Genomic DNA, 26,502 nt, shown 5'->3' with positions numbered 1-26,502 from the left:
GAAACAAGGAATAGATTTCCATATTTTTATATTTATTTTATAATTTTCTGTTGTCATTTCTTTTCTGCTTTTCTCTTTCCCTTTTCATTGGTAAATTGAAAGGAAAAAAGTGAGATCAGGAGAGGAGGACAGGGAAAAATGCAAGGAAAAAATGAAGCATGACTCTTTCACAAGGAACGCTCTGAAAATATTAATTAAAAACCATTTTAGAGATGGAGAGAGAAACAATTACGTTGGACAGTAACTTGTTTATTATTCATAAACCTACTTGCAGAAAAAAAATCAAACCCAAGTTTAAAAGATCTTCATAATTTTTTTGTTCTTTTTGAGGTTTGTGTTGTTGCATGTCCTTAAAAGTGTTTGCAGACACTTGTTTTCCTGTTTAGTGTCTTGATGGGACATTGATTCACAGACTTCCACACACCAAGTGTTAGTTAAAGGGAAAGTTATCAGGGAAAAAAATACAAAATCAATAAGAATGCGCTGGTGTCATAAGTCTAATTTCAGTGCAAGAGCGAATCAAGAATTTTCATCAAGGTCTAAAGTGGATGGTGGTGGACACAGCTGATTGTCAGTAGTGTCGTTCCCTATTTACACATAGACAATTCCCAGGAGCTCCAGCCATGGTATAGCAATCTTCAGACCTATCCATGAGACTGGAAAACAGAAAAGTCTTAGTAAATCGGGATTATTGTTGCATCACACCCAGTCAGTCTCCTTAATTAGTGCAGTCTACTTGAAAAGCAGATGTGTGGCTGGCTGTTTTCACAGCGTGTTTTCTGCTAGGCTGTGCTTTGCTGATGTCAAGGGAATGAGCTGAAATGGAGCCCCTGGCAGAGTCCAAACACCAGCTGGAGCTCCTGGAAGTGCCCTTGTGAGCAAACATGACACTAGTGCACCCACGAGGCTCTTGCGGGTTTGAAAGCGCCAAGTGCCCTTTTTCAGCTCTGTGTGTCATCACAGACATTGTCTGCTCCTCAGACAACCAGCTTGTGTGGTGAGACATGGGTTCCTCAAGGAAGGGTGCTCAGAGTCCCTGGATGAACCCATGGACCTGCTGAATGGCTTTGGCCATGTAGACAGGGGACACAGACACAACCTGTCCTGGTGCAGAGAATGGTCCTGCCTCCATGAGAGGTTCCTGGAGAGGAGAGGGTGACACTGAGGGCACAAGTGAATCCCATTGATGAGGACAATGTGTGAGTTGTGAAGACATTGAGGGGGTCTCTGAATGGACAGATGAGCTGTGGGAGCACTGATGGGGATGTATGCAAACCGTGCGGACATGTGTGAGCCATGGGCACTGAGGGGATGTGATTGAACCACATGGAGGGGGACATGTGTGAGCTGTAGGGACATTGAGGGGACATGTGTGAACTATGAGAACACTGCAGGCGTGTGTAGGAACCATGATGCTACTGAGGGGGGACAATGAGGGGACACATGTGAGCCACGGGGACATGGATGCAAACACAGGGGACACGTGTGAGAGAAGGGGACACTGAACACGATTGAGGGGACACGTGTGAGTTATGGGGACACTACGGCGGTGTGTACGAACAATAGGGATACTGAGGGGAGGCAATGGAGGGACAAGTGTGACCCACAGGGACGGGAAGGTGGACGCTGTGGGGATACTTGTTAGTTCTGTGACACCGATGGCTATACGTGTAAACCGTGCGGAGACACGCGTGATCTCCGGGACACGGCGGGCACACTGAGGGAGCCTCCGGCCCCGGCAGGGCCTCACGCCGGCCGGCCGGGCGGGGGGGCAGCGCGGGCGCTCAGCCGCGATGGCGCCGAGCCAGTCGGGCCGGCGAGCACGGGGCGGGCCGGGGGCTGCGCGCTCCCTCCCCCGGGCGGGGCCGGCGCCGCTCCCGGGCCTGAACGGGGCGGGACCGCCGCTCAGTCCCTGCCGGGAGCGCCGCACGCTAGCGGCACACGCGGAGCCGCTGTTCGGTGCAGCAGCATGGAGGAGGCGGCGGCGGCGGCGGGTGAGGGCAAGGCGGGCCACGGCCGGAACGGCCATGCCGAGGGCCCGGCGGCGGAGGAGCGGCGGGGCGGCGGAGCCCGGCTGCGGGGCTGCCGCGGGTTCCTGCGGCGCAACGCGCTGGTGCTGCTGACGGTGTCGGGGGTGGTGGCCGGCGTGGCGCTGGGGGCCGCCGTGCGCGGCGCGGCGCTGGGCCCGGCACAGGTCTCCTACCTGGCCTTCCCCGGCGAGCTGCTGCTGCGGATGCTGCGCATGGTGATCCTGCCGCTCGTGGTCTGCAGCCTGGTGTCGGGCGCCGCCAGCCTGGACACCCGCTCGCTCGGCCGCCTGGGTGGCATCGCGGTCGCCTATTTCCTGGGCACCACGCTGCTCGCCTCCGGCCTCGCCGTCGCCCTCGGCTTCATCATTCGCCCCGGCTCCGGTGCCTCCGCGCTCAACACCCAGCTGGGGCTGCCGGGCGCGCTACCCAAGAGCAAGGAGACGGTGGACTCCTTCCTCGACCTCATCAGGTGAGGCCGCCCCGCTCCCCTCCTTCCCCCGCCCTCCCGCCGCCGGAGGATGATGACAGACTCGGCAGTGTTGCACGCTGCAGCCGGGGAGACCTCCTCCTCCTCCTTCTCAACCTCCTTCATCCTCTTGTCCTCCTGCATCTTCTCATCTTTCTGCGCCTTCCCCTCATTTTTCTCCTTCTCCTTAACCTCCTTCTTTATCTCCTTCATTTTACCATCCTCCTCATCTGGTTTCTCCAGAAACACGGCTCTCTGCCCAAGTACCCGCCGCCCGGTCAGGTGTAGGGCTTGGTACTCTGCTTCTGCCCGCTTTGTTTTTAATTTTGCCTGGATGGCTGCAAGGATGAGTCGAGGCTTGCTCAGAGTTCTGGGTGCCTAGGCCCGTTTTTGGTTCTGCCTGGAGGGAGAGCGGCTCCTGGATGCCGGCTGCAGGGCAGGCTTTCCCTGGCACCTTCGCCTGCCCTGCTGCCTGTTGTTGCCTGTCTCCTGCAGGCAGGGCAGGGCTGGGCAGCTCTTCTCATCCCTCACGCACACTTTTTTCTTTAATTCTCCGACTCTTTACCCAGTCTCCTCACCCAATTGCCTACCCGCCTCTTAGAGTGCCCTCCCATAGATGTGTGCATGGAAACGCAGTCCTATAATTTCATGGAGGACATACCCTAAACATAGTGTAAGGATGCTCTGTAGGTTCGTGAGCTTCCCTTCTTACCTCTGCATCTTTCAAAGACAAGACTTGCATTCCCCAAATCTATCTGGAAACAAGGCTCCCACTTCTAATCAGATGATAGTGTTTTAGTGTATGGTTCCTCCTCCTTGCAAAGTTGCAAACCTCACATTTTTTGTTTTTCCCAGAGCCTGTATCTTGCTGAGATCTGTCTGGCTTTTTAAATAGGATAGGAGCGCACAGACAAACAACGCAGGCATCCAGATGGTGCTTTGAGTATTGGGCTTCCAACTGCATTTCCTTGTGCTTTGCACCCAGGTACAAACACAAGAATAAGGGAGGTGACCTGTGCATGTCACAGCGAAGTGGCTGGAAAGTTGAGCTTAGTGGATATCCTGGTAATTACAAAACTGAGTGGTTTTTTTTTAATTATTTTGATTGTTTGCTTTACTTTTATGAGTCCATTTTTTCAGCTGAGATATGTTTTTGCTCTGTCTGGATAAGTGGATGTCTCAATAAAGATAAAAAGATTTTCTAAAAAAAAACAAAAACCAACCCCAAACCCAGAACTGTATTTACAAATTCAGGTTAATGTCTTTTTCTCCCCCTGAGACAAGTATGTTCCCTTTGGACAGAAAGTAAGTCTGGTTTGTTCCATTGGCAGCCATGTATTGAGTGTCCTCAGCTCACCTCTCCCTCTCTTAAGAATCAACAATTAAGGACCTTTCTTAAGGACCAGCCATTCCTGACAGCATGTTAAGAAGGAATAGCAGGACAACGGGAATAGGTAGTCTGGCTGTGGTGGTGATTTGTTGTTGAATGGAGGGGAGGGAGGTGAGGGAAAATTGCCAAAATAAAAAGGAGAAGTAGGCACACATGGGAGAGTTGGGAAGATGCCTGTAGTGGTGGCTGCCCCAGTGTATCCTACTGTGGCTGCTGTACCTGGTGTTACATTCCTGTGTCACCTGGCAACATGGAGTATGGCGGAGGATGGAGTTGAGGAACAGGCCAAGGATGTTAAAGTGAGCTTCAGGCTGTAATATCTAAAGTTCAGAGGAGGCAGCTGTTTCTTGGTCTGCTCTGTGAATGCAGGTGTAGAGTTCATCTTCAAAGGGGTTATGGTGATGGGATTGAGTCCCTAATTCCAAAGTAGAGCTGATAATGATGAGGCTTGGGTAAAGCATGGTGGGTTGTAGAGGAGTTTCCTTCTTGGAGATGAGGGGACAGTAACTTTCCCTCAGTGCATGTATGGGGGCTGTGAATACAGCTTTTTCTTGGAACCCCAGGGGAGGGCTGTTGCAGCCACACTGTTGGGCTGTCATGTTACAGCAGTGACAGTGAAGTCCACTCCAGAAAAGTTGTTTGGACACAGCCATCACTAAAACTTCAGTCTTAGCACAAATCCCTGACAGACTGAGGGATGGAGAGAGTATGTAATTTTCAGGAAATAAGATCTCTCTCTCTGCTGTGTGATGTTATTCTTTTAACTGTTCGTGAAAACCTGGGTGTTGTGGTTTGAGCACTGAACTTGGTTCCTGCTGTGTTGAAACTGAGTAAACTCATTTTGAGATAGCAAAGCCTTGATTTTATAGGGCCTGGAAGGTCAAAATGTGGGTGGGTGGGTCTTGCAGCATCCTCTTTGCTTCTCCTTTTATCTCATTTGGCCATGAAACTTTCTATTAGATGCAAGAAAACTCTGTTTTCAGTGTGGCACAAGAATGTTCTTCGAGGCTTTGCTGCTGCTTGGTTTCAGAAGAGAGGTAAAAATGAGTTGCAAATGGGTAAACTGAGTCCCCCATCAGCACTAAAAAACAATGTAAAACATGATCCCAGGAAGAAACAGCAAAGAGGAAATCACAGCTGTGTGTCACTATTTGGTTCTGCAAATCACTTCTGCCTTTGGGAAGTCTTTAAGGTAATGATTCAAGATGTGGCTTTTCATTGTTGCAGTGATGTCTGGAGGTCAGCTTAGTTCTTGGTTTTCCTTTTCCAAGTCTAAAGCTTCCCCACAGACATGCATCTAGGCATGGAGAAACGACCTCTGGAAAAAAGATCTATCTTGGGCTTTGGTATCAAAGGAAAGATGACTCACTGGTGAACTCAAAGTCTGTGTCTCTTTTGTTTTGTCCATTGACCATAACCTCCAGGTCTGATTTGTCTGGCTGGAGGTGCTGGAGCACCCTCCTGGTTTCCCTTCTGGCAAGTGCTAGAGGCAAGCAAGTCTTGAGCATGTCTAGTCAGGGCTTAGGCACCCTGTCCTCTGCCCCAGGACAAGGCGTGGGGACAGCAGAGCTGTCCTAAGGTGCTTTTGTGCCCCGAAGCAGAAATGCTGATGGCTCATCTCAGGTCTGTCATGGGGGCAGCTCCTTGGAGCTTCCTAAAGTTGAGCATGGCCAAAGGCAGTGATCATGGGCGGGGATCCAGCAAGAGTTCACAGCTATTTCCACAGGGCCGATGGCTTTAAAAAAGGCACCCAGAAAGCGGGCTGTTCCTTGAACTCGAGGTAGGATCTTAGAATTCCTTAAGTCTGTCAGCAGAAGATGAAGGGAGTGAAGGGAAATTTTAGAACTTCTGGGATTTTCCCTTACTCATTTTTGGTGGAGAAGATAAAGCAATGGAGAATAAAGAGAGCTTGTGAGCTTGATTGTCAAGTGGTTGGCAGCTGGAGGAAGGGGCTGGCTGGGATGTGGTGGGCTCTGGGGCTCAGCCCCCACCTGAGAAGGTGACACTGTGGAGAGCCAGCTTGGCTGTGCTTGTGCTCTGCATGTAACCAGGGAGAGGGAGTCCCAAGGATGGGACTCCAACCACCTGCTCACACAGTGCACCTGCAGCTTGTTGGAAAGCAGTTGAAACAGCAGGATCAAGTGTTTTGCAAGAATCTATTGATCTGTTAACACTTTTGATGGGCAATTGTCACGACTGAATGTTTCAGTAAGGTCAGAGTTTTGTTCTAGCTCTGATTTGTCTTTGCTGATTCAACAAAATTGAACAGTTTCACAGGAACGTATTGATCCTCTTAAAATTTCCATCAGTGGGTGATCATGGTGTTTCATTTCAGTGAGGTCAAAGTTTTGCTGTCATTTTATACAAAGGACTTAAGTAGAGAATCTCACTCATCAAAAAAAGAACATTTCAACAGAGTATTTTACAATTTTTTTTTTTAGTGGAAAAAAGGATCTTAAACAGGCTTTCTTTGCCCAGTTTTGGGATGAAAACATGTTTTGCAATTGTGAAATTGGCTTTGGAGAAGCGAATTCTGTTTTTAATCCAACCCTAGCTGTAAGAATCTGGGAAGGGAAGGAGGTAATCCCTTTTTTTTAATAGGAAGAGTGCACAGAGGTCTGCATGTCTGCCCCCAGCAGTAAAGTCAGGGTTTCCCAGTTTGCCAGGCAAGTCTGCAAAAGCTGTTTAAATTTTATTGCTTCTCAATGCCCTTTCTGTCTCTCTGCCAGATGTCACCAGCTGAGCTGCCAAAGGGAGCACCCACAGCAAGCTCATGCCTTTGCTCCAAGTGTCTTCAGAGGCGTAGTGGAAGGCAGACATGAGCACAGGGAGATGCATCAGTTGTGTTTTGCTGGCTGGGCTGCAGAGCAGGTGGCCAGAGTGGCAGTGACCCTCTCCTGGGCACCAGTTGCTCCTTATAGCCTTGGTCTTCCCAGTGAGTCACCCAAAACCAGCAGCCATGAAGGCCATCTCTAAAATCCTAATGTGGAAAGACAGTAAAATGTGACTGTTAGAGGAGGAGGGGGAGATGCCACCTTTGAATTCATAAATAGAATAAAAAGTGTCCAGGCAATGGCTGCAGTTACACCAGGAGACGGGCTGACCTCTGGGTTTGAAGCTGATGGCTAGTTCTCAAAGTGAGGGTAACTGTCCCACTTTGCTTGTGTCACTTTCTGAGTCTGGAATGGGTTCTTTAGGAAGAACTTTGTGTTTTCATTCATGTGCCTGCATTCTCTGGCAGGGTTTTTTTAGTAAGCCTCTGAACATTTCTGCTCCTTTCATTTGTTGCCTTTTACAACTGACTCCCCCAGTTATGTTTTGTTTTGCAAGCATCAAAAATACAGACTAGACCATTAAGACAAAAAAGTGTCAAATATCTGCTATAAGTAAACACATTTTCAAGTTTCTGTGTTAAAACAAATGCACACACTCATGAATATGAGTATGTACAGGGTATGTGTTGTGCATCCACATATCAAAAAGCAGATGAAGAAAATTACTGTGTGATATTAAATGAAAATCTTGGGACAGAAAAGACCCAGAGGTACTGGAGGAATTCGAACTGGGCTCTGGCATTTTGCCACAGATGGCAATAAAGTTGCTGCGAGTGGACTTGTACCATTTTGAAAAAAAACCCTGAAAACTAGAGATAACCAACACAGAATATTTTTTTGTAGACTTCCTCAAAAAAGTATGTTTTTCAACAGCAAGGGTTTTGGCCTCAGAAGTGGGACCTTTTTGTAAGAAGCAATGTGAGAGGAATGCTTAGTATTTTAGGGTTTCATTCCATTTGCCTAGATTTCCCTTCATGCTTTTGCTGCCAGAGCAAAGTTGTTTGCAGAGCTCTAGCAAACGAATAATTTAGAAACAGTTGTTAATAATAATCCCTTACACATACAATGGAGGAGTTCCTGTGTAATCCTCATCCCGCTGGTGGAAAGATACAGGCCTGTAAAGAAGAGAGCAATTGGACCATAATATCAAAATGGAGAAGGAGGAGAGTTATAGCCCCCCTTTTCTCCATTTGCCAGCTCCAGGTTCCCTTAGTTGTCTGGGATTCCCAAGAGTGGATGTTGCAGCTAAACTAAGATTACTATTACAACAGAAATACAGTGGGATCTTCTTGGGTAATAATGATTCATTTTTGACTGGTAGGAGCAGCTTTTCACAGGAAGAAAGGTGCATTTATCCAGCTGTGCATAGGGAGATGGTGTGATGAGCACAATATTCAAGCAGGAAATACACACTTAACACCTGCCCTTGGTGCTGGGGCTTTCTTGTTCCTCTTTTAGGAGGATCTGAGAAGAGTGCTTTCTCACCCTGTGTGTTGTGCAGTTACACGGAGTTTTCCTGGCTCAGCCCAGCTGTTGTTTCAGCCCCAGGACACAGCTGTCCCTCTTGGCAGCTGTCAGATGGATTTCTGATATGGCTTTTTTTGGGGCTGTCTGGACAACTTGTAGCAGGCAGAGAGAGGCTTTCCTGCCTGTTGCTTGGTGAGGGGAGTAAAGCCTCTCTGTGCCACCTACCTCACTTTTATGGCACAAAGGAGTTGGGGTCTGTGTGTGTGTGGAGCAAGGTGTCAGCAGCAGTGGGGCACGTGGGCTACAGGCAAGCACGTCTGTCCCCCTGCCGTGGTGCTGTGTTACTGGCCTGGCTCATTTCTGCCACGTGCAGCAAGTTTTGTCTCCCTGCATTTGGGGCCAAGGCTGTCTGATCCCACACTGCTGTGCTGGGCTCCTTATCACCCAGACCCAGGGTTTGGCCAGCGCCGTATTCTTGTGATAATCCACATCTGCTTCAGCAAGTCGACCGTGTTCTCTGGCACAGGGCATGGGGCCATTAGAAATAGTCAACAATCCAGCCATACAACCAGGGTGATTTTCCTAAACTCCACGTTCACATATGCTACAGGCTTTCAAAGCACTAAAACCTTCTAAACGTTTGGTCCTCACAGAAAAAACAACTGGCAGACACCCAAATTTCATTTGCATGCCCAATTACCCAGTTCATCAGCTTTCCTGTTTGTTGGTTCACCCTCACAGGAGGGATGTCCACACTTCCCCGTGCAGCTCCTCTGCTCATAGGGACTGAGCTGTGTCTGTGTTTCTGTGATGGGTGAGCTTCACCTTACCTGGTGTGAGGAGCAAACCCTGCAGGCACAAGTCCATGATGGGCCCAGGCAGGTCACTAGCCAGCTTTTATCTCTCCCCAAAGCACGTAGCATCTTGCCCCGTTTTTCAGGCACTGCAGTGGTATTCTTGCACAAATCCATCCAGAGGTAAGAACTTGTGATTTCACCCACCTGTAATTAAAGTTTAATTTAGTTCACATACTGACTGATCTTAGGTGAGCAATAAGTATAGTCTGTGCAGACCTCGTGCCTCTAAGATAAGCCATTTATTTGTAGATTGCTTTTTATGACCTGACACATTTTGTTCTTAAGCTTTAGGATTTGAAACAGAGGAGCTGTTTTGCTGTTTTTATTTTATGTGGTTTTGGTATTTTGCAGTCAGGTGTACTTAGAAGTTGGATTGAACAGAACATAAAACTCCTTATGAGCTGCTTAAGATCAAAATTTTTTACTTGGCGAATTGTCAAGTCCTGCAACTGCTGCTGGAGGAATAAAGCAGAGTGTCTACTCTAGGCTAATTTTTATAGCGCTATTCACACTTGAAGTAAGAACCTGCCCCTTGCCTTGCTGTAACAGGGTTGCTGGCATCACTTAACTGTGTGCTTTAAGTATATGCTTGGAGATAAGTTAATGTTTAGTTACTGAGGCCCATGCGTGACATACTGTGCAAATTATGGAGGGTTTGGTTTCCTGGCCGCATTTAAACATTGGAGAACCATGTTGTTTAGGCTTTAGTATTGCTTCCTTTGGTTTTGTTTTCATCAGGATGGAAAAGCTGATTTAAAGAAAAAAAAAAGAAGAATTGATTTCTGGTTGGTTTTCAGTCCTTTTTCATCTCTTTGCTTCTTCAAAGTCCAGTCAGTTCTTTTTTTAAGAAAAATAATCATCCTGCTATGAAAAGCTGAAAAGAAATATCTTTCTTTTCCCAACAGCATGAGCCCATTTGTATATGTGGTATTTTACTCCTGATAAAAGCAAGTTTGCTTTTACTTTACTCAAGGTTTTTATCCACCAGAGAGTTCCAGCTGTGCAAGAACTGATGCATGTTAGCCGTTCCATTGATCTTATTTGGCCAATTCTTGAGTGTCTTTGCCGAGTGAGAGCTCGCTCTCCTGCTTTCAGACAGACAGCTGTATTGTCAGCTTATGAGGAGAAAAAGTTGCTGTTTCTTTCATGCTTGGTGGAATGTAGACTCCAGAAGACAAATTATTCTTGCAGCAATCCTAATACACTTGTAGTGCATCAGAGAGAGAGAGAGGCTGAGGTATTTCACAGCAGAGCAGTGTTTGACAGAGTTCCATGTCATTTACAGTTCCATGTCCTTTACAGTTCCATGTCCTTTCCTGTCAAGGCTGTGGGAAAACTCCCTATGTGGCAGGAGAACAGAGCCATGCAACCAAAAAGGCCAGTCCTTATCTGGGCCACATTTTAATCTTCCTTCTTGCTTTCAAAGATTTGACTCTGCTTGCTGCTCCTTTTCTTGCTCTAGTTTGGATTTGCACATTCCATGCCATTCGTGGAATGACCACAGCCTGGTTTAATGTTTGCCTGGGTAACTGTGGCAAAAATGGGGGGAAGTTAGCAGGACACAGCCTGGAGGGAGCTGCAGCTTCCTCAGAGCAGCACAAAGAGCGAAGGATGGGGAGCAGCTATCCAAATGTTTTTTACCACAATTAACTGGCTCTGGGTAAGGTCTTCTGTTTCCTTACCATAAGAGTTCTTGTGCCTCTGTGATGCCTTTAACTGGCAGTATTTTCAGCTGATATCTGTCATGTTCCTGCCCTCGCCAGCTGTGGTCCTGCCATGACCCCAGAGATCACCTTTTATTCCTATTTTCCTTTCTGACCCAGAAAACCAAGAGCTGTCATTTGGCTAGGGGAACACATGCTCTTTGCCCATAAGGTGAGAAAGGAATTAGAGCATTAAAACCAGCTATAAGATACCACAAGAAGCTTGGAAGAATGCCCTCCTCGGTCCAGTTCATTATTTTAATTTCCTGTGTGCTGATACATACTGGACGGTCAGAAAGAGCATCACTTTGCATGCTGTCCTCTCTGCACTAACCCGATGCTGGATTGACATTTCTGTGTGAAGGCACTACTAGATTCAGATGTTCCATAGCAGTTGCCTGTTTTTTCCTCCTCTGTTGTCTAAGTCCTTGCAGAGAAGTCTGGCCTGTGATTTTGTTCTGCTCTGCCTTGGTGATCAGGGAAGCTGGCCTTGCTGTGTTGAAGGGCTAAGCCATTCTCGTAAGTGGATTTTGCTGATTGGATTGTCCTTTATGTTGATGCTGTGAGTGAAGTGTAATCACTTGAGCAATGTTAAAAACCTGCCTGACACTGGAGGCCATAAGCTGGTGCTGCAGGTGGTGTGGCTGAACCAGTTTCCGTAGCCACTGGGCAGTGGGTGTGTAAAGCCAGCATTGTGTGTGATTTCCTGGGTGGCCCTGCCCAAAAGGTGAGGTGTGGCAGCAAGCATCTGTCATCTCTTTCATGTGAGCCAGGGAAGATGTCATCCGCACCTCTGGACATGTAGCAAGCACCGTGCTGCCGGAGAATCTTCCGTGCTACATACCTCACCAGTGCCAATGTGCTTGCCTTTGAAAAGGGCATTCTGTCTGAGAGTAAGAGATATGGGTGCATTAATTTAGAAGTTCTCCATGACATATTTCATTTTCTTATTTGTCTTTTACAGAAACCTGTTCCCTGCAAATCTTGTTGCTGCAGCTTTTGAAACGGTAAGATCTGTGTGGACTTTGGACATGAGCTACAGTGCGTAGGCTCTTTTATTGGAAGAGGACTAGAAAGATGGTGTAGAAAATACCAGAATTTAATTTACTTACAGAAGATAGGGTTTTTAAAAGCACATGATACAGTCAGACATACAACTTCCATGGCAAATTATTTGAAAAATATTCCTCAAACAAATGCATATTCAAAGCCCATCTTTTCGACCTTCACCAAAAATATTCTTTAAACTTTGGGTGCCATGCTGGGCAGCAGTGGCAATTGTGTGCCAGGCTGCTGACCATATTGCAGGAGCTAGCTGGGAATCCTTTGGCTGTGTAGTTTAGAGCTGGGCTCAGAACAGACAAGGCTGAAGACCTTCAGGCTCCCAGGTGTGTAAGCATTACCTGCTGCCTGATGGTTTTATTCAGTAGTTTCCATTGTATCCCTTGCTGGATTAATTACTCAGCCTGGTTTCCCTTCCAACAGAGACAGTGTGGTGGGATGATAACTGGCACCAGAACATAGTGTGGTTTAAACTGATGGATAGAGCTGTAGGGCTCCAAAAAGATTTTGATTTAGTTGTCAATGCTAATTTTATAAGTCAGGATAGAGAGTGTTGAGAATATTGTCATAGGGTGGGGTGATCCTGTATGATGCAGGAGCAAAAAATAGCTTTTGCCTTCATGGTGGGTTTGCTTTTGTATCAAAACCAGGGGCAAACTCTTAAAATCAAGTTCCATGTTGCATGAATATATAATACAGTACAAGTCAATATTCCATGAGTAAAACCAGAAGCAGTACAAAAATACCACCATGAAAAGGATATTTTGTGATGCCTCTAGTGTCAGGGTTGTGTGTGTTCAGGGATGAAATAAAGCAGTCCTCTTTTCCTCTGTGCTGCTGTTGTCACAGGGAATTGACAAGGACAGAAGCTTTTCCTTCCCTCCTTTTATATTGAAAGAAAACAAGCCCAAAGAAGTGCCCTGCTTTTGTGAGGTGTCTAGTTTGTTTATCAAAGTAAACTGTTGCCCTAGTTTTTAGATGTTTTGCTGACAATTTTAATGCCTGCCTCACCATTTTTGTTTTGTTGTGTTTTGTTTCTTACCTGCAGTATGCGACAGACTATCAGATGCTGCTCAGGAACACAACCTCTGGAAATATCACATGGGAAAAGGTAAGGTCATTTCTTAGGTTTTTAAACAAAGTGTTTTCAGTAATATTTGACTACTTCACAGCCTTTAGTCCCTTCCAGCAGTCTTGAGAAAGAAACAAGTACTTTTATTTGCCTGAAACTGAGACACACACAAGCTGCATGAGTACCCACAGCCACAACAGAAAGCTGTGGTTGAGAGGAGAGTTGAGCTCAACTGATGTGACCCTTGACACTTTTTCTAGAGACCTGGTCTTACTTGATCTAAATTTTAGTCAGTCTACCTAATGTTTCCAAATAACTTTCTGTAGACTTGGAACTAAATAGCAATCAGGCTGGCTGAGTATGTCCCTTAAACCTTACTCTTCATTAAGAGTTTGGAGAGAATGAGGTTTTATCCCTCTCCCCAAGGCTGTTTAAAAAAAAAGAGATTTGTTGGGTTGAGAATTTTTTCTCATTGCTGAAATTTTGTTTGAAGTAGTAACAAGTGGTCTGAAGGAGTAAAAATTACGGACAGAACATTACAAATAGGCTACTGTTGCAATGGTGTCAAAAAGGGAACTGGTGTGTAGGTGTAGACAAAGTAGAGAGTGGTATCTTCCATATGTAGATGATAGGACTTCCAGAGATGCTCTGTATTCCACTGTCATTTCTCCTGCAGACAGGGCTATCAAACATGTTTATTATTGGCCAGAGCCAACATGTTGCAGGCCCAGCAATAATTACTGTTGTCTTAAAAGCAGCATGCTGTGAAACAGACCCAGGGTCCCAGCCTGCAAGGTGTCACCTTGCTCCAAATAAAGTGATTCATGTGCTGCTGTGAGATTTTTGGGAGACTGGTCTGAGAAATACTTTCAAGGTGATTTTCTCTTCCTCAGGCTCATTCTGGTTGTCTGATCTCAGTATCAGATGTTGGATAAATATGTTTTTAATATTATTTGAATTCCCCTAGGGCAAGAGACTTGTAATGTTTGCATTTGTCATGGAAGGGCTCAGCTGGGGTTTGCCCACCAGTTTGTAAAATCGTCAAGGAAAAAGCAGTTTATGCTCACCCACAGGGACTCTGGAGCCTATCCCTGAGCACAGGAAGCACTGGCTGTGTTACTTTCTACTCCCCATGCATGGTGTGTGAGCAGATGATGCAGAACAGTGTTTGTGAACTCTGCTTCCAGCCCTGACCTGAACTTTCACCAGCCCTGGAGGCAGGGTGACAGGTGACTGGGATGACCGAGCATGAACCGAGCAGGGGCAAAGCTGTGTCTTGCCTGAGAGCCTGGCATCCCAGGGTGAGCAGCTCCACTGGGGAGGGAGGCAGCTCCCCCTGGCCGTGCCTGCTGGATGGCATTAGCCCAGATCCGCGGTCACCCCGTGTGACACGGATGTGACACGGGTGTGACACGGATGCGGCGGTCACTGCGGAATCCCAAAAGAGCACTTTCCCTGTGTGCCCTCGGGCAGGGCACGCCCCTGCAGCTTGGTGCTGCTGAAACACGCTCGGTATGAGATTTGTGTGTTTGTTACAGAGTGCTGAGTTATTTGACACTTAAGCAAGGGTAAGTGAGATGGGAGTAAGTCTTTTATTTATCTTCAGTGTCAGGTTTGATATGGGCTCCGTAGCAACCAAGCATGGATTAAGGGTAACCACATCCATTGAAAATGGTGCTGTCTGTCAAGTACTTTTTAAATGCTTGTTCAACATCATCACTTTTCCTTAAGAGATAAGAATGCATCTTTTGGCTCTTTAAAATGCAACATTATTTTTTTCATTTTTCCTCTTTTTCCTGCTTATCAGTCTCCTGTTTGATGTAACATCAGAAAAAAATATTCTGAATATGCTACCGGTGTCTGTTTTTGCCAACAGTTGTGATGATGTAAAGGTTATTTCTGCTATTATTTTTCCAAAACCTTTTTTAAGTTGTTGGAGCAAAACCAGACTGAGCTTCTTTAATTCCAGAAGACGCCCTACTGTCTCTAGGGAAGAACAGACCAAATAAAAAGAGAGCATCATCTCAGTTTTGTTAGCTCACTTTTAGTACTGGTCTGACCTTAGTATTTATGGATAGATGAGGATTAAGTTTGGAAAGAAGAGTATGATTTTTGGATATCATAGTGACAGAAGTTTGGTTCCAGAGGAATAAGATCATATTCCTATCTACTTTTTTCTTTCATCAGCAGAATATTTGAATGAAGAGGAGAAATATTTTCCTTCGACTTTCCGTATGAATAGTGTAGAGCAAAAATTTCCATTGATTATATCCTCCCCCCCCCCCACTGGTTACTAGGCTCTGTCTTCTCTCACTGATGAAGTGAATAGTGGGACATGTACTTGTTTGCTCAGCCATGTCCTTTTTTGTTTCACATGCTCACCTCATGTTTACCCGGCTTTTATGGCTACATCCTCTCTGTCTCATTGGTAGCAAGACTTCCTGGGGCATAGACTATCTCAGTTTACCATCTGCAGCATAGGGAGCCTGGAGGGGCTCAGTTCCTCTTTGGACAGGAGTAAAAATACACAAACCAGTGGTTGCTCTTCTTCCTCACATCACATGGCTGCATTTTCTTTTCAGCCACCTACTACTGGGACTGTTCAATGTCAGCAGTTGTTTCCTTGATAAGCATTTTGTTTCAAGAGCTAAAAAACAATGGGATCTTCAGAGCGATTCAAGGACCAGAAGAGCTCCATGAATCTTCCTAAGAGAATGCATAATTTCAGGCAAACAATAACATGTCCCATAGTTTGTCCAGGAACAAAGTTCTCATTAAAGCTGTTTTTGTTTGGTGTCCACAATGCTGCTTGGTTTGGCTGCCCCTTTGGGGTGATGCACTCTTGTGTGAGAGTACAAAAAGGCTGTTCAGCATCTGCCAGTTTTCGAGGCTGGGATTGTGAGGATCTTCCGCTGAAGATTTTCTGCTGGACTCGTTCCATATGGTGTCGCAATGAGGTAGAATTCCCTGAATGCTGAGGATCGTGCCCTGGATTTGCAGGGAGAAATTTCTTGCAATAAATTACTACTCTAGGCAAGTGGTGCATCTTCTGCCTACATCTGCAGTTTTGGGAGGTGGTGGTGAGTGTTGTGTGTTGTAAAGAAATCAGTGAGAGACAAGGGGAGAGCAAGGCCTGAAAGTGGGGTCAGGATGGCAGCAAATAGCGGGAGACAGCTCACAAGCTTTTGGCAGTGGCACAGACAGTCATGTTCTGATCACCAAGAGGTCAGGGGGTCTCCAGATCACAAAATTTAGGCTTGAAGTGCTGGTGAGTGTGAGCACTTGGAGAATAGCAGCAGTTACCACAATGCTGGGAGCAAGGTGGACAGAGACCTGTCCAAAGGGTGAAAGAAGACCGTGTCCTGTCATTCTGGAGAGTACAGAGTTTCTCTCCCAGCAACCTCCAGGTCAGAATGCTGGACTCTTAAAGCACTGAAACACTAAATTTCTCTTTCATGGCAAAGTTTTATGCTTTTTTTTTTCAGAATGGGAACCAAAACAAGAGAGTATTCACAGTTTTTAGGACTTTTTTTGAGGAATGGTTTGGGCTCATTATGGTAGAATTCTGTTCCAGCTGAACTTTTCATATTCCCCCTGTATCAAACAAAGCCAGTATAAAATGATATATATTATAAAATAACATCCCATGTACACAGACGGTTTGTTTAATTAATAGGAGGGGTTCATTTGTTTTGTCTTTACTTTTCTAGCCGCAAAAGAGTTTAAAGCTTTCAGTCAGAAAAAACGGAATATAGCCAAAACTATCCAGACAGAAAAGTTTTAGTGTGTGTGACAGCATGTGTCCTCAGACATCTCTGGAGATATACACTGTGCCTCATGCTTAATATCTGTCTATGTTCTCAGTTCTCTCAATCAGGAATCAAATAAATGGTGGCAGCTTAACCCTGAACAAGCAATTACCATAAAAATTGCAGATTCCATATCTATTTTTTTTTAACCTAGTGAATAAAAAAAGCCAGCACCTTCACTGTTTGTAAACACTTCTCTTAACAGCAGTTTAATATTCCTGCTTTTGTGTATAATTTACATTTTACCCCTTTCCCTGCAGGACTTTGTTTCCACCTGCCATTGAGAGACAGTCCAGTTCAGCAGTGTACTTCCAGAAAAAGCATCAATCTTAAGCAGGCTGGTTTTATCAGATTTAGGAGATCAGTATCCCGAGTTCTTTAGTCGATACTAATTTCAAACTTTTAGCTCAGAATGTATTTTTCTTTCCTAGTGTTGAGCTAGTGTCCACTTAAACTAGCCAAAAGGCCAAAACTTGTACACAAACTTCATCTGTTATAGAAATTCTTCCAAATAAAACAACGATTTGACATGTTTGTACTGCCAAGTTGGAGAGAAAAAAACCCAGTTTGTCAAAACAATTATATTTTTATGTGGCCACAAGAGTACTCATTCAGTTCTATGATACTACATTTCCAAAGAGAGCTCTGGCTCTCTTTGAGAAGCAAACCGTGAAGGACTAACCACAGAGCAGACCTGTGGGCAGACTAGTTTTTGTCAATAGGTGGATCGTGTTTTTATTCTCTTTTCCCAGGCAGTGACAGATTTCTGAGAAGGGGAACAGGTATCTCTCTTCTCTCTCTCCCACAGTTGACATGGACAGATGAAGGAGTAGGTTGCCACAGTGTGCTGCCTTTCCCTACCTTTCTCTCCTCATTCTGCTTCATAACATTGATTGTTTTCTCATGGTTTTCAACTTGGTATCATCATTGCACTAGAGTCCTGAGTAAACTGGGGAGTTTTCTTGTTCAGGTCACTGAGAACACAACTATTATATTGAAGGGCACATGGGGAGGTAGCAGCAGGCCCTTTCCTTCTCAGTGAATCCACGCCTTTCCAAAATAGGCTCTGCTTGTTGATTTCAGATCAATCAGAGAGCAACAAAATGGGATGACCCTTTTGTTTGGTTTTGTCCAATTCCCACATGTAACAAGCTTTCTTTTTTTGTCTCTGCAGGTCCCTGTAGGTACGGATATCAGAGGGATGAACATCCTGGGACTGGTGCTGTTTGCTCTGGTTTTAGGAGTGGCACTGAAAAAGCTTGGCCCAGAGGGGGAAGATCTGATTCGCTTCTTTAACTCATTCAATGAGGCAACAATGGTCTTGGTTACCTGGATTATGTGGTAAGTGTGTGACTGCAGAAACATCTGCACTGCAGTGTTATGCTCAGATCAGCAAACTCACATTTCATCTCTCTGTCCAGCTCTTTCCTGTGAGATCCCTCATCACAGCAAAAGTGGATGTTGTGATGTCACACAATGGGGTCTTTTCTCCTTGCTTGTGCCCTGTAATGAGACAGTCACTCATAGCTTAAGGTATCAGGCTGGAGAACTTCAAAGGGCTGCCTATAAATCCTCTCCAGGACTCCATTTTGATTATTTAGTGGAAAGAAAACTCAGTATTTGCTAATGCTGATCTTTTTTCTCTTGCCTAATAATAAGCAAATACATTATTTCACTTAATTCCTTGAAGTCTGAAAAAGTTTATGGGCTGACTAGTGCTCTGATCAATCCCACAAAGCTTTTGATGCCAAAAGAAGTCTCTTAATTAGGAGCTGGAGCACACTAAACTTTCTCATTAGGCAAGAAACCAGCTTTGGAGGAGGCAGGCACCTTTAGAGAGTGGTTCAGGCCACCTAAGCTGGGGTAGGAGCAGCCTCCTGGCTGGGTTTTCCATCAGGTGGGATGAACCTGGGCTCCAGAGCAGTATCATGGCTGTCCTTGGAGTTAGGCTGTTCCTGTGAAACCAACAGTACTAATATCTCACATACAAACTTAAAAATATTCATAAAGATAGCTAGCAGACAAATTAACAGTGGGACATTTCTCACTGCCTTTCCAAAGCTGATGAAAAAGCTGTAAATATACCTAATGTATTAAATGTATATTTATATATTGGATAATTTATATTTATATACATTTAATTCTATATTTAAATGTATTTCTTTCTTCCTTCATTCTGCATTTTTCATTCCTACTGTTTTCCTCTCCTGAAGATGTAGAAGGGTTTTAACAAAACACCTGATTTTACACAGGCAGATTTCTGTGTTAGTTGCTATCATAAGGGATTGAAAAATTCAGTCTCCAAGCAGCTTAAGCTTTTTGCTCTTGAGTGTAATTCCTTGGACACTGAATACTGATAAGAGGCAGTTCATGCATTCAGCTTATTACAGTGCTAGCACTTCAAGCCAATCAGTTGGTATGTAATCCTTTATTTTGTGGATTATAGGGACCACTGCTGACCCTTAACAGTGAAACCCTTACTTGTTCTCTTTACTTCTTTAAGGCTCTTGTGTAGTAGTCCTGGTATTTGTTCAAAATCTCTGAAGCTGCATGTGCTTCCCAAGGGATACTTTGGAGTGGCAAAATCATTCTACCAGGAGCAAAGGCAGCTTGAGCTTGTATCTGGTCCCATTCAACAGCCACTCCTGTGTTTTAGCAGCACTTGGGTCTCAACTTGCAGTTCATTCCTCTCCAGCCTCCCTCTTCTAGGGGAGGAATTCAGTGTTCAGAGCTTGTGCAAGACCAGGCCTCAGCTAGATCTGGCTAATCAGGCTCCTCAGAAACACAGCTCAGAGGCAGAATTGCAGAGGCTAAGTGGGGAATGTTCCACAGGCCCCCCTAGAGATTTGGCCAGGGGAGGACAGAGGGTGCTCACATGGATCTGGGATATAGGGAGATACTCTCTGCATGGAGCAGAGGAGCTGCAGAACCACTGAGGGAGAGGCAGCCAGGAAAAAGTGAGTGATCTGAGCAGCCTTAAGGCTTGCCCACCTTTCCAGACCTTTGCATGCTTAACCAAACCTTCTGAAGTGGAGTCCTGACTCCACAAATCAGCTTCTCTGAACATGGGCATTGGATTCTTTATTCCTGGGATGTACAGGTTAATCTTTTTAGTCACACATTTTCCTGGGGCAGGATTTTAGGGAGCTGGATGGTCTTTTAGTATTATTTAATCTTAGAAGAAGTGAATGAAGTGTGGACAGCTTCAGCAGAGGTACTCATACACAGACATCCCAGTAGAGCTTAGGAAGGAGCAAGCCCTGGGCCTGCAGTGATTCACACAGTTTGTTTAGAGCTGTGTGCTCTTGGTGCAAGGGCAGTTCAGTCTTTTCAGGGCTACTGGGACCAGAGGTGTGGCTGTAGCCTGCAGGTCACCCTTCCCCTGGAGCAGCTCCAAGTGCTTTTGACAGAGGAAACTTCAAACAAATGCTGACGTGGCATGTTTCTAGATAGGAGGCATGGATGGGTGTGTGTGTGCCTGGCTGTTGGCTTGGGGGAAGCTCTGGAAGCCTGATCATTTAACTTAGTCCTTTTTAGGGAAATAGCAGAGTTAATTGCTGTCTTTGGCACATACATCAGCTGCCTTTAGCTGAGCTCTCTGGTATGTGCACAGCTTTTTCTTAACCTCCACAGAGTTGGCACTCAGTGTGTCTGTGATTTTAATGACCTGACTCTGTACTCTGCTGAGAGTTTCTGCATGTCTAAGACCCGACTCTGTGACCTCTCTCTGTATTGCAGTGATGTGATGCTGTTCCCTTCCCCTCCCTTCCCTCCTCTCCTCATTGGTGTCTTGTCCTGGTAGGTCCTGGCAGCATTTCTGCTTCCCACTCACTTTCCCTTTGGCACTCTCCTTTCCCTGCCTCTGAGGGCATAAGTGAACAGACCTTTTAAAATTTGACTGCTTACCATCCACCAAAAAAGAGTCTTAGAAAAGCCTTCCATATTTGCTTAACCTGAGCGTGTGGTGAATAAAGAACCACCCTTCAGTAAGAGCAGCAGGTTGTTTAGGGGAATATTATCTCCAGGACAGAAAGTGTTTTCCAAGGCTTTTTGTTTTTACTTAATGACAGCCAATATTTCATTTACACAGGTATGTACCTATTGGCATTATGTTCCTTGTTGGGAGCAAGATTGTGGAAATGGAAGATATTGTGCTTCTGGTGACCAGTCTGGGAAAATACATCTTTGCCTCTATCCTGGGCCACGTCATCCACGGAGGAATCATTCTGCCACTTATTTATTTTGCAGCCACACGGCAAAATCCGTATCGTTTTCTCTTAGGACTTATCACACCGCTTGCCACTGCCTTTGCCACTTGCTCCAGGTGGGTTTCTGTGCCACATCTGAGACTGTAGCCTGGTTATGCTTGTCACCCTAAACTGGCTGTATGCAGCTTTAGTTTAAGGTGTGAATATTGTTCCTGAGGTTGCAGAAAGAGTCTTCTGAGCACAGATACTCTCACTGCTGTCGTCAGCCTGCCACACAGCATGTGCTGATTATCAGCTGTTGAAAAGAGTTCCTCAAAATATTGAGGCCATAGCATGATGCTTAGTTGGAAATATCTTGGGAGGGAAAAAAAAAAATCTGTAAATGATCCAGCCAACTGTCCTTTCAGTTTTAGTGAAGTGAGGGTCAGTAGTGAGTGACTTTGTCCTCAGAAGTTTACTTTTTAAATTCAGAAGGACCTGGAACAAATTTAGACTAATTTTGTAGGAGCAAAGTAGACTTGCTTGTTAGTGTAAAGGCATTTAACATTATTTATTTCAAAGATCTGGCCTAATCAGCTTTTATTTGTCATAACCAAGTGATTGAGTGTGTCATTTACACTTTTCTCAAGTACAAACACCTGATCAAATGACATACTATATAAAATCATTTCAGGTCATCCCCAAAAGCAGTTGCGTGTCTGCCAATGGAGCTGAAGTACTATTAATAAACTCTCTCCTTCTGCATAGTAGGAGAGAATTTATGAATAAAACCGTGTAATTTATAATGCAAGAAGTAAATCTAAGAGTGATGTTTTGTTTTTAATTATTTTTCTGTTCATTTGAGAAGGTACTAATACAGCATTAACAGAGATTGCTGTTGCATCTGTTGTGTTTATATTATCACAGAATCATACAGTGGTTTGGCTTGGAAGGAACTTGAAAGATCATCTAGTTCCAACCTCCCCTGCTATATTTGCATCTGTTACTGCAAGTTTATAGTTTAAGACTTGTTCATTCTACAGCCATGTAATGCTGCATACTGTGTTAAGTCATGAGTTCTTACTTCAGGGAGATTAAAGTCCTTATCAGCTATTTCTGGATGAAAGCAGATTATTAAATACCTCTGCTCGAAACTCAACAAGGAGGGTCCCTCATTGTCATCATGCCAGAGAGGGACTGTAAAATGGCATTGTTGCCTTGACAGTCCTGTCTGCAGCATGCTAGAAGCATGGAAGCCATGAGACAGTGATGGGGCATTCAGAGCACCCTGGTGCTCTGTTTCATTTCTCCCTGTTCTTTTTCCAGCTCAGCCACGCTCCCGTCCATGATCAAGTGTATCGAGGAGAACAACGGAGTTGACAAGAGGATCAGCAGGTTTATCCTTCCCATTGGGGCCACTGTAAACATGGATGGAGCTGCTATTTTCCAGTGCATGGCAGCTGTGTTCATTGCTCAGCTGAATAATGTCGACCTCAACCCTGGGCAGATCTTCACAATTCTGTAAGTTGCTTGCAACCACATTCTTCTGGCCCCCAGACACATTCAAGCTGTGGTCTCTTGGTTAATAGCTAACAGTTAGCATTCCACATCTCTGACCTAAAGCTTGCAAACTGCTATGTAACATAATTATAGGGTGATTAAAGGATGGAGTCTTTAAACCTTTACAAGATTTGCCAGAATCTCGATTTAATGAAAGGTGGAACCTGGGAGGGATAATTGAATTCTGAAACAGTCTTTGAGCTGTTTAAAGCTCTTTCTCACACGAAATTCCTCTCCTTCCTTAAGCATCTCACTCCTCCATCCTTCAGTCACTATTAGGCTGGGTAATTGAGGCATTCTGCACTGCCCAGAAAGCAGCCCCTGATTCCGCCTCTGGATGTCTTGGAAAAATTCTCCTGCCAGCTCCTTGGTTCCTTATGTATGTATTTTGTACTAAAAACCCTGTTCCTGCTTATCTCTGTCCTTCCTACCATCACATTGCTGGCTTTCCTGATCAGATCTCTTGTTGTTCCCCTCCTAACTGCTTTGCTCCATTTTCCCCTCCACCTCCCCAGTTCTGCCTCCTTCTCTAAGACTCTCTCCCTTCTATGCCTGGAATATCCTCCAATGCCCCATATCCCATGAAGTGTCATTGTCTTCATTTCTTTCCTCAAAATCCCTTAAAGGTGGATGCCACAAGCAGTTCTGTAAACTCCTCACTCTGCCCAGCAGCCACAGCTGCATCCACCGCATGCCTCCTAGGGCTGGTTTCTGGCATTTTCTGTCCTTCCTGGCCAGGTTTTATTTTCTTCTCTATTGTGTTTCCCTGTATGTTGTTTGTCTGTTTCAGGCAGGGTTTGGGCACTGGGGTTTTTTTGGGTGGGTAGTCAAATTAGCTTCAGGTAGTCTCAGTGAATCAGGTGTGAAGACTGGTCTGAGGATGATGCAGTAATAGCCCAAGGAGAGCTCAGTTACAGACATCTGCACTCAAAAAGGTGTGTTGAGCACATGCACTGCAAGTTTCCAGCTCCTGGTTTAGGGTCTGTGTTGGGATGCAAACGAGACACAGAGAAGGTGCTGTGCCCTGCATGGCAGAGTTTGCCTTTTTACATGTGGGGTCAGGAGCTGTAAGTGTCTCAGCATACTGGAGCTGGGAATGTTAGTAAGGGAGCAGGATACAGTTGTGTTGGTTCTTATCCTGAAAAGGCAGTCCTGGTGTTGAACCCAGAGCCATTGCCATGGTAACTGCTGCGATCCCTGCTGAGCCCCTGTCCTCTGTACCCGTTCCTTTGCATCAGCAGGCAGGAAGGGGTTTGCCTGGGAAGCCAACGCTCCCTGTGTCCCATGCTGGAGCGTTTGTTTACAGTTCCCATGGCAGGGAAGCATGTGACAGAGTGCAGCAGAGAAGAGCTGGGAGTCCTCTAACCAGGCATGGCTGTTGCTTTGCAGCGTGACGGCCACGGCGTCCAGCGTGGGAGCAGCCGGGGTCCCTGCCGGAGGCGTCCTCACCATCGCCATCATCCTGGAGGCCATTGGGCTGCCCACCAACGACCTGTCCCTCATACTGGCCGTGGACTGGATCGTGTGAGTACTGCAGGCCTCACCTACCTGCTCTTGGGAGGCACAGAAACATGCAATTACAGAATGGCTAAGGCTGGGAAAAAACGTTCAGATTTTGTCAATGTAGCACCACCCACCATGCTCACCATTAAGCCATGTCCTGAGGACTCCGCCACTGCCAGAGGCATCCGTTCAAATGATTTACAATTCTTCCCCTGAAAAGATTTTCATAATATCTAATCTAAATCTCCCCTGGTGCCATTTGAGCCCATTTCCTCTCATCCTGTCACTTGTTACATGGGAAGAGAGAGTGCCATCCACGTCACTACAGCATCCTTGTAGCATGTTTAGCTGGAAACATGGTCAAAGTACAGAATATAACCCAGGAGAAAATAAAACCGAGTAGAAAATAAGACCCTACAAGATGTCTGCCTACGGGGCAGGTAACTTGTGGTGGGGAATGGAAAAGGTGGTGGTGCCTTCTCATTTTAAAGCAGTCAGTATGCTGAAATCCCTCTTCAGCTTTTTTATTCAACCTTTGTATTTCTTCTTGGCTTCAATTCCCATTAGAATGTTTGTTTAAAGTCCATTTGGAATGTGTTGATATTGCTGGAAATTAATTGGACGCTAGAAAGGCTGGGGAGGACAAAGGAAATGGAGTCTGAACATCACTTGTGGAAAACTTCCTTAGTTACATGTGGGAAGCAGCTTCCATCAGAAGCTCTTGTCACCTATTGTTTGAACTTTTTTAATAGTTTCAAGACTGGTCAAAGCACCAACACAAGTGTCATAGAGAGGTGCTGTCCATTGGCAGGGCAGGGACACAGAGGGTTTGTGACACTTGTCACTGCTGTGGGCACTGCCATGGTTGGAACACACTGCTGAGTGTCACAGGTTTAGTAGACAGTATTACCAGCTTTCCTTTCCATCTTCGGGGAAGGAGGTAAGAGGTCACTATGGGTCAAGTGATCTGAATCCTGCTTAGGTAATTTGTTTCCATTTTGTGGGTTGTTAGGCAGCTCTTGCTTTGGACTGTACATAATGCCTCAGCATTGCTTTTTGGAAACACCAGCCTCTCAGTATAGATGGTGTATTCTCACAGCAGATGTGCAAATTAGGATGCCTGAGGATGCCCCAGAGACTGGGGATCGTGGCAGCTGTATTACCTTTCCTTCCTACACAACACGTGTCTGTGGAGGATATTCCTACAGTTTCCTGAGGGTCATCACACTCTTTCTTACTGTACTCTCTTGAGGATCAGCCACCTGCAGAGCACAGCAGACAGAGGCAAAGCACTGGCCAACCCTTTTTATCCTGTCTTCCGAAGGAAGTACAGTAGTGGCTGGGTGTTCCACACCTGTACTTGCAAGTGCTTTGAGGCAAGAGTGAAAAACTTGCCCCTCTTTCTCCCGGCTGCTCTCAGCCTGTGTTGTTTTGGTTGCCTTCCTTTTAAAATAGGTAGCATCCCTCTGTGGTCAACAGTGTTCTAGTCAAGGAGCTCAGCCTTGTGGTAATAAAAGGGGAATAGAGGGAGGAAGGAGGCCCATGTCTTGCTTTAATGCCAGCTGTTTAATTACTAGAGAGGACCACAATTACAAGTTGAGCCTCTGTTAAAGTTAGGCTGCAGAATGATTGACAAGTCTCAAAAGCCACATGAAAACATTGTTCATCTTTATGACTCATAAATCTCTTCCACTACACCCTGGCACACGAGTTTTGTGTTATAGGACCAAAAATTGGGGCAGGTGCTATGGGGAGCAAATGCCGAGAACACAAGTCATTCTGCCTCCTTTAGGACGGATCCCTTAAGTAGGTGCTTGGGTTAAGATACCAGTCACAGTAGTTAAAAAAGAGAGCTGGGTGTTCTGAGTCGCTTACTGGATAAGCCTGAAGTAAGTTCCTGCTCTGAACATGGATTTGAAAAATGCTGGCCTGGGGAAAGGGAAGAGGAAGGACACCTCCTGTGAAAAGCAGGATGCCTGAGAAAGAGTAGTACCATTGCTGCAACCCACAGAGAGACCAGAACCAGCTGATAATGAGTTTGACTGACCTTAAACCTGCTCTGGGGCACATTTTTAGTTCTGAAATAGAGATGATACTTCTGTGGAAAACACCTGTGATAACTATATCTCCCTTGTCTGGTTCCACTGATGTTAGTGGTTCGGCAGGGGGGAATCAGCTCCCCCTATTGTGTTATAACTCTCTTAAAACTAAAACCCTGCTGCTTTGGTTTTTGTTTCTGATCTTCACCAGGGACCGAACCACCACAGTTGTGAATGTGGAAGGGGATGCCCTGGGAGCGGGCATCCTTAATTACCTGAATGAAAAAGACAAGAAAGAGAGAGAGCAGGAGCTCAAGGAAGTCACCGTAGAAGCAGTTGCTAACAGCAAGTCTGAAGCAGAAACGTCACCTTTGGTAACCCACAAAAACCCAGTCTCCAACACAAGCAGCACAGCAGACCCTGAATCCAAGGAATCAGTATTGTGAACTCGAGGCCGCTCATCGAGACCAGTCCTGGAGGGGGCCCAGAGACTTGTCAACGCACCCAGACATTTGCAGTGCGA

At 45.6% G+C, this 26,502-nt stretch overlaps 1 protein-coding gene across 2 annotated transcripts; it reads left to right on the top strand.

Moving 5' to 3' along the window:
- Positions 1-1,969: 1,969 nt before the first annotated feature.
- SLC1A4 (solute carrier family 1 member 4) lies at positions 1,970-26,502 on the top strand (the record flags this gene model as incomplete). 2 transcript variants are annotated; one of them, XM_084202574.1, is made up of 8 exons in its annotated part: positions 1,970-2,499; positions 11,712-11,754; positions 12,858-12,920; positions 17,865-18,031; positions 20,781-21,014; positions 22,204-22,398; positions 23,827-23,961; positions 26,191-26,502. In XM_084202574.1, the coding sequence occupies 8 exons, from the start codon at positions 1,970-1,972 to the stop codon at positions 26,423-26,425; spliced, it is 1,602 nt and encodes a 533-aa protein (XP_084058700.1). In that variant the 3' UTR covers positions 26,426-26,502. The 2 variants fall into 2 exon arrangements, with proteins under 2 accessions (XP_084058700.1, XP_084058701.1); XM_084202575.1 differs by lacking the exons at positions 1,970-2,499; positions 11,712-11,754; positions 12,858-12,920; positions 20,781-21,014 and having other exon boundaries at positions 17,892-18,031.

The sequence above is a fragment of the Fringilla coelebs genome, assembly GCF_963513975.1.
Source record: "Fringilla coelebs genome assembly, chromosome: 3".
Classification (NCBI taxonomy): Eukaryota; Metazoa; Chordata; class Aves; order Passeriformes; family Fringillidae; genus Fringilla; species Fringilla coelebs.
This window is presented reverse-complemented; position numbering and strand designations above follow the sequence as displayed.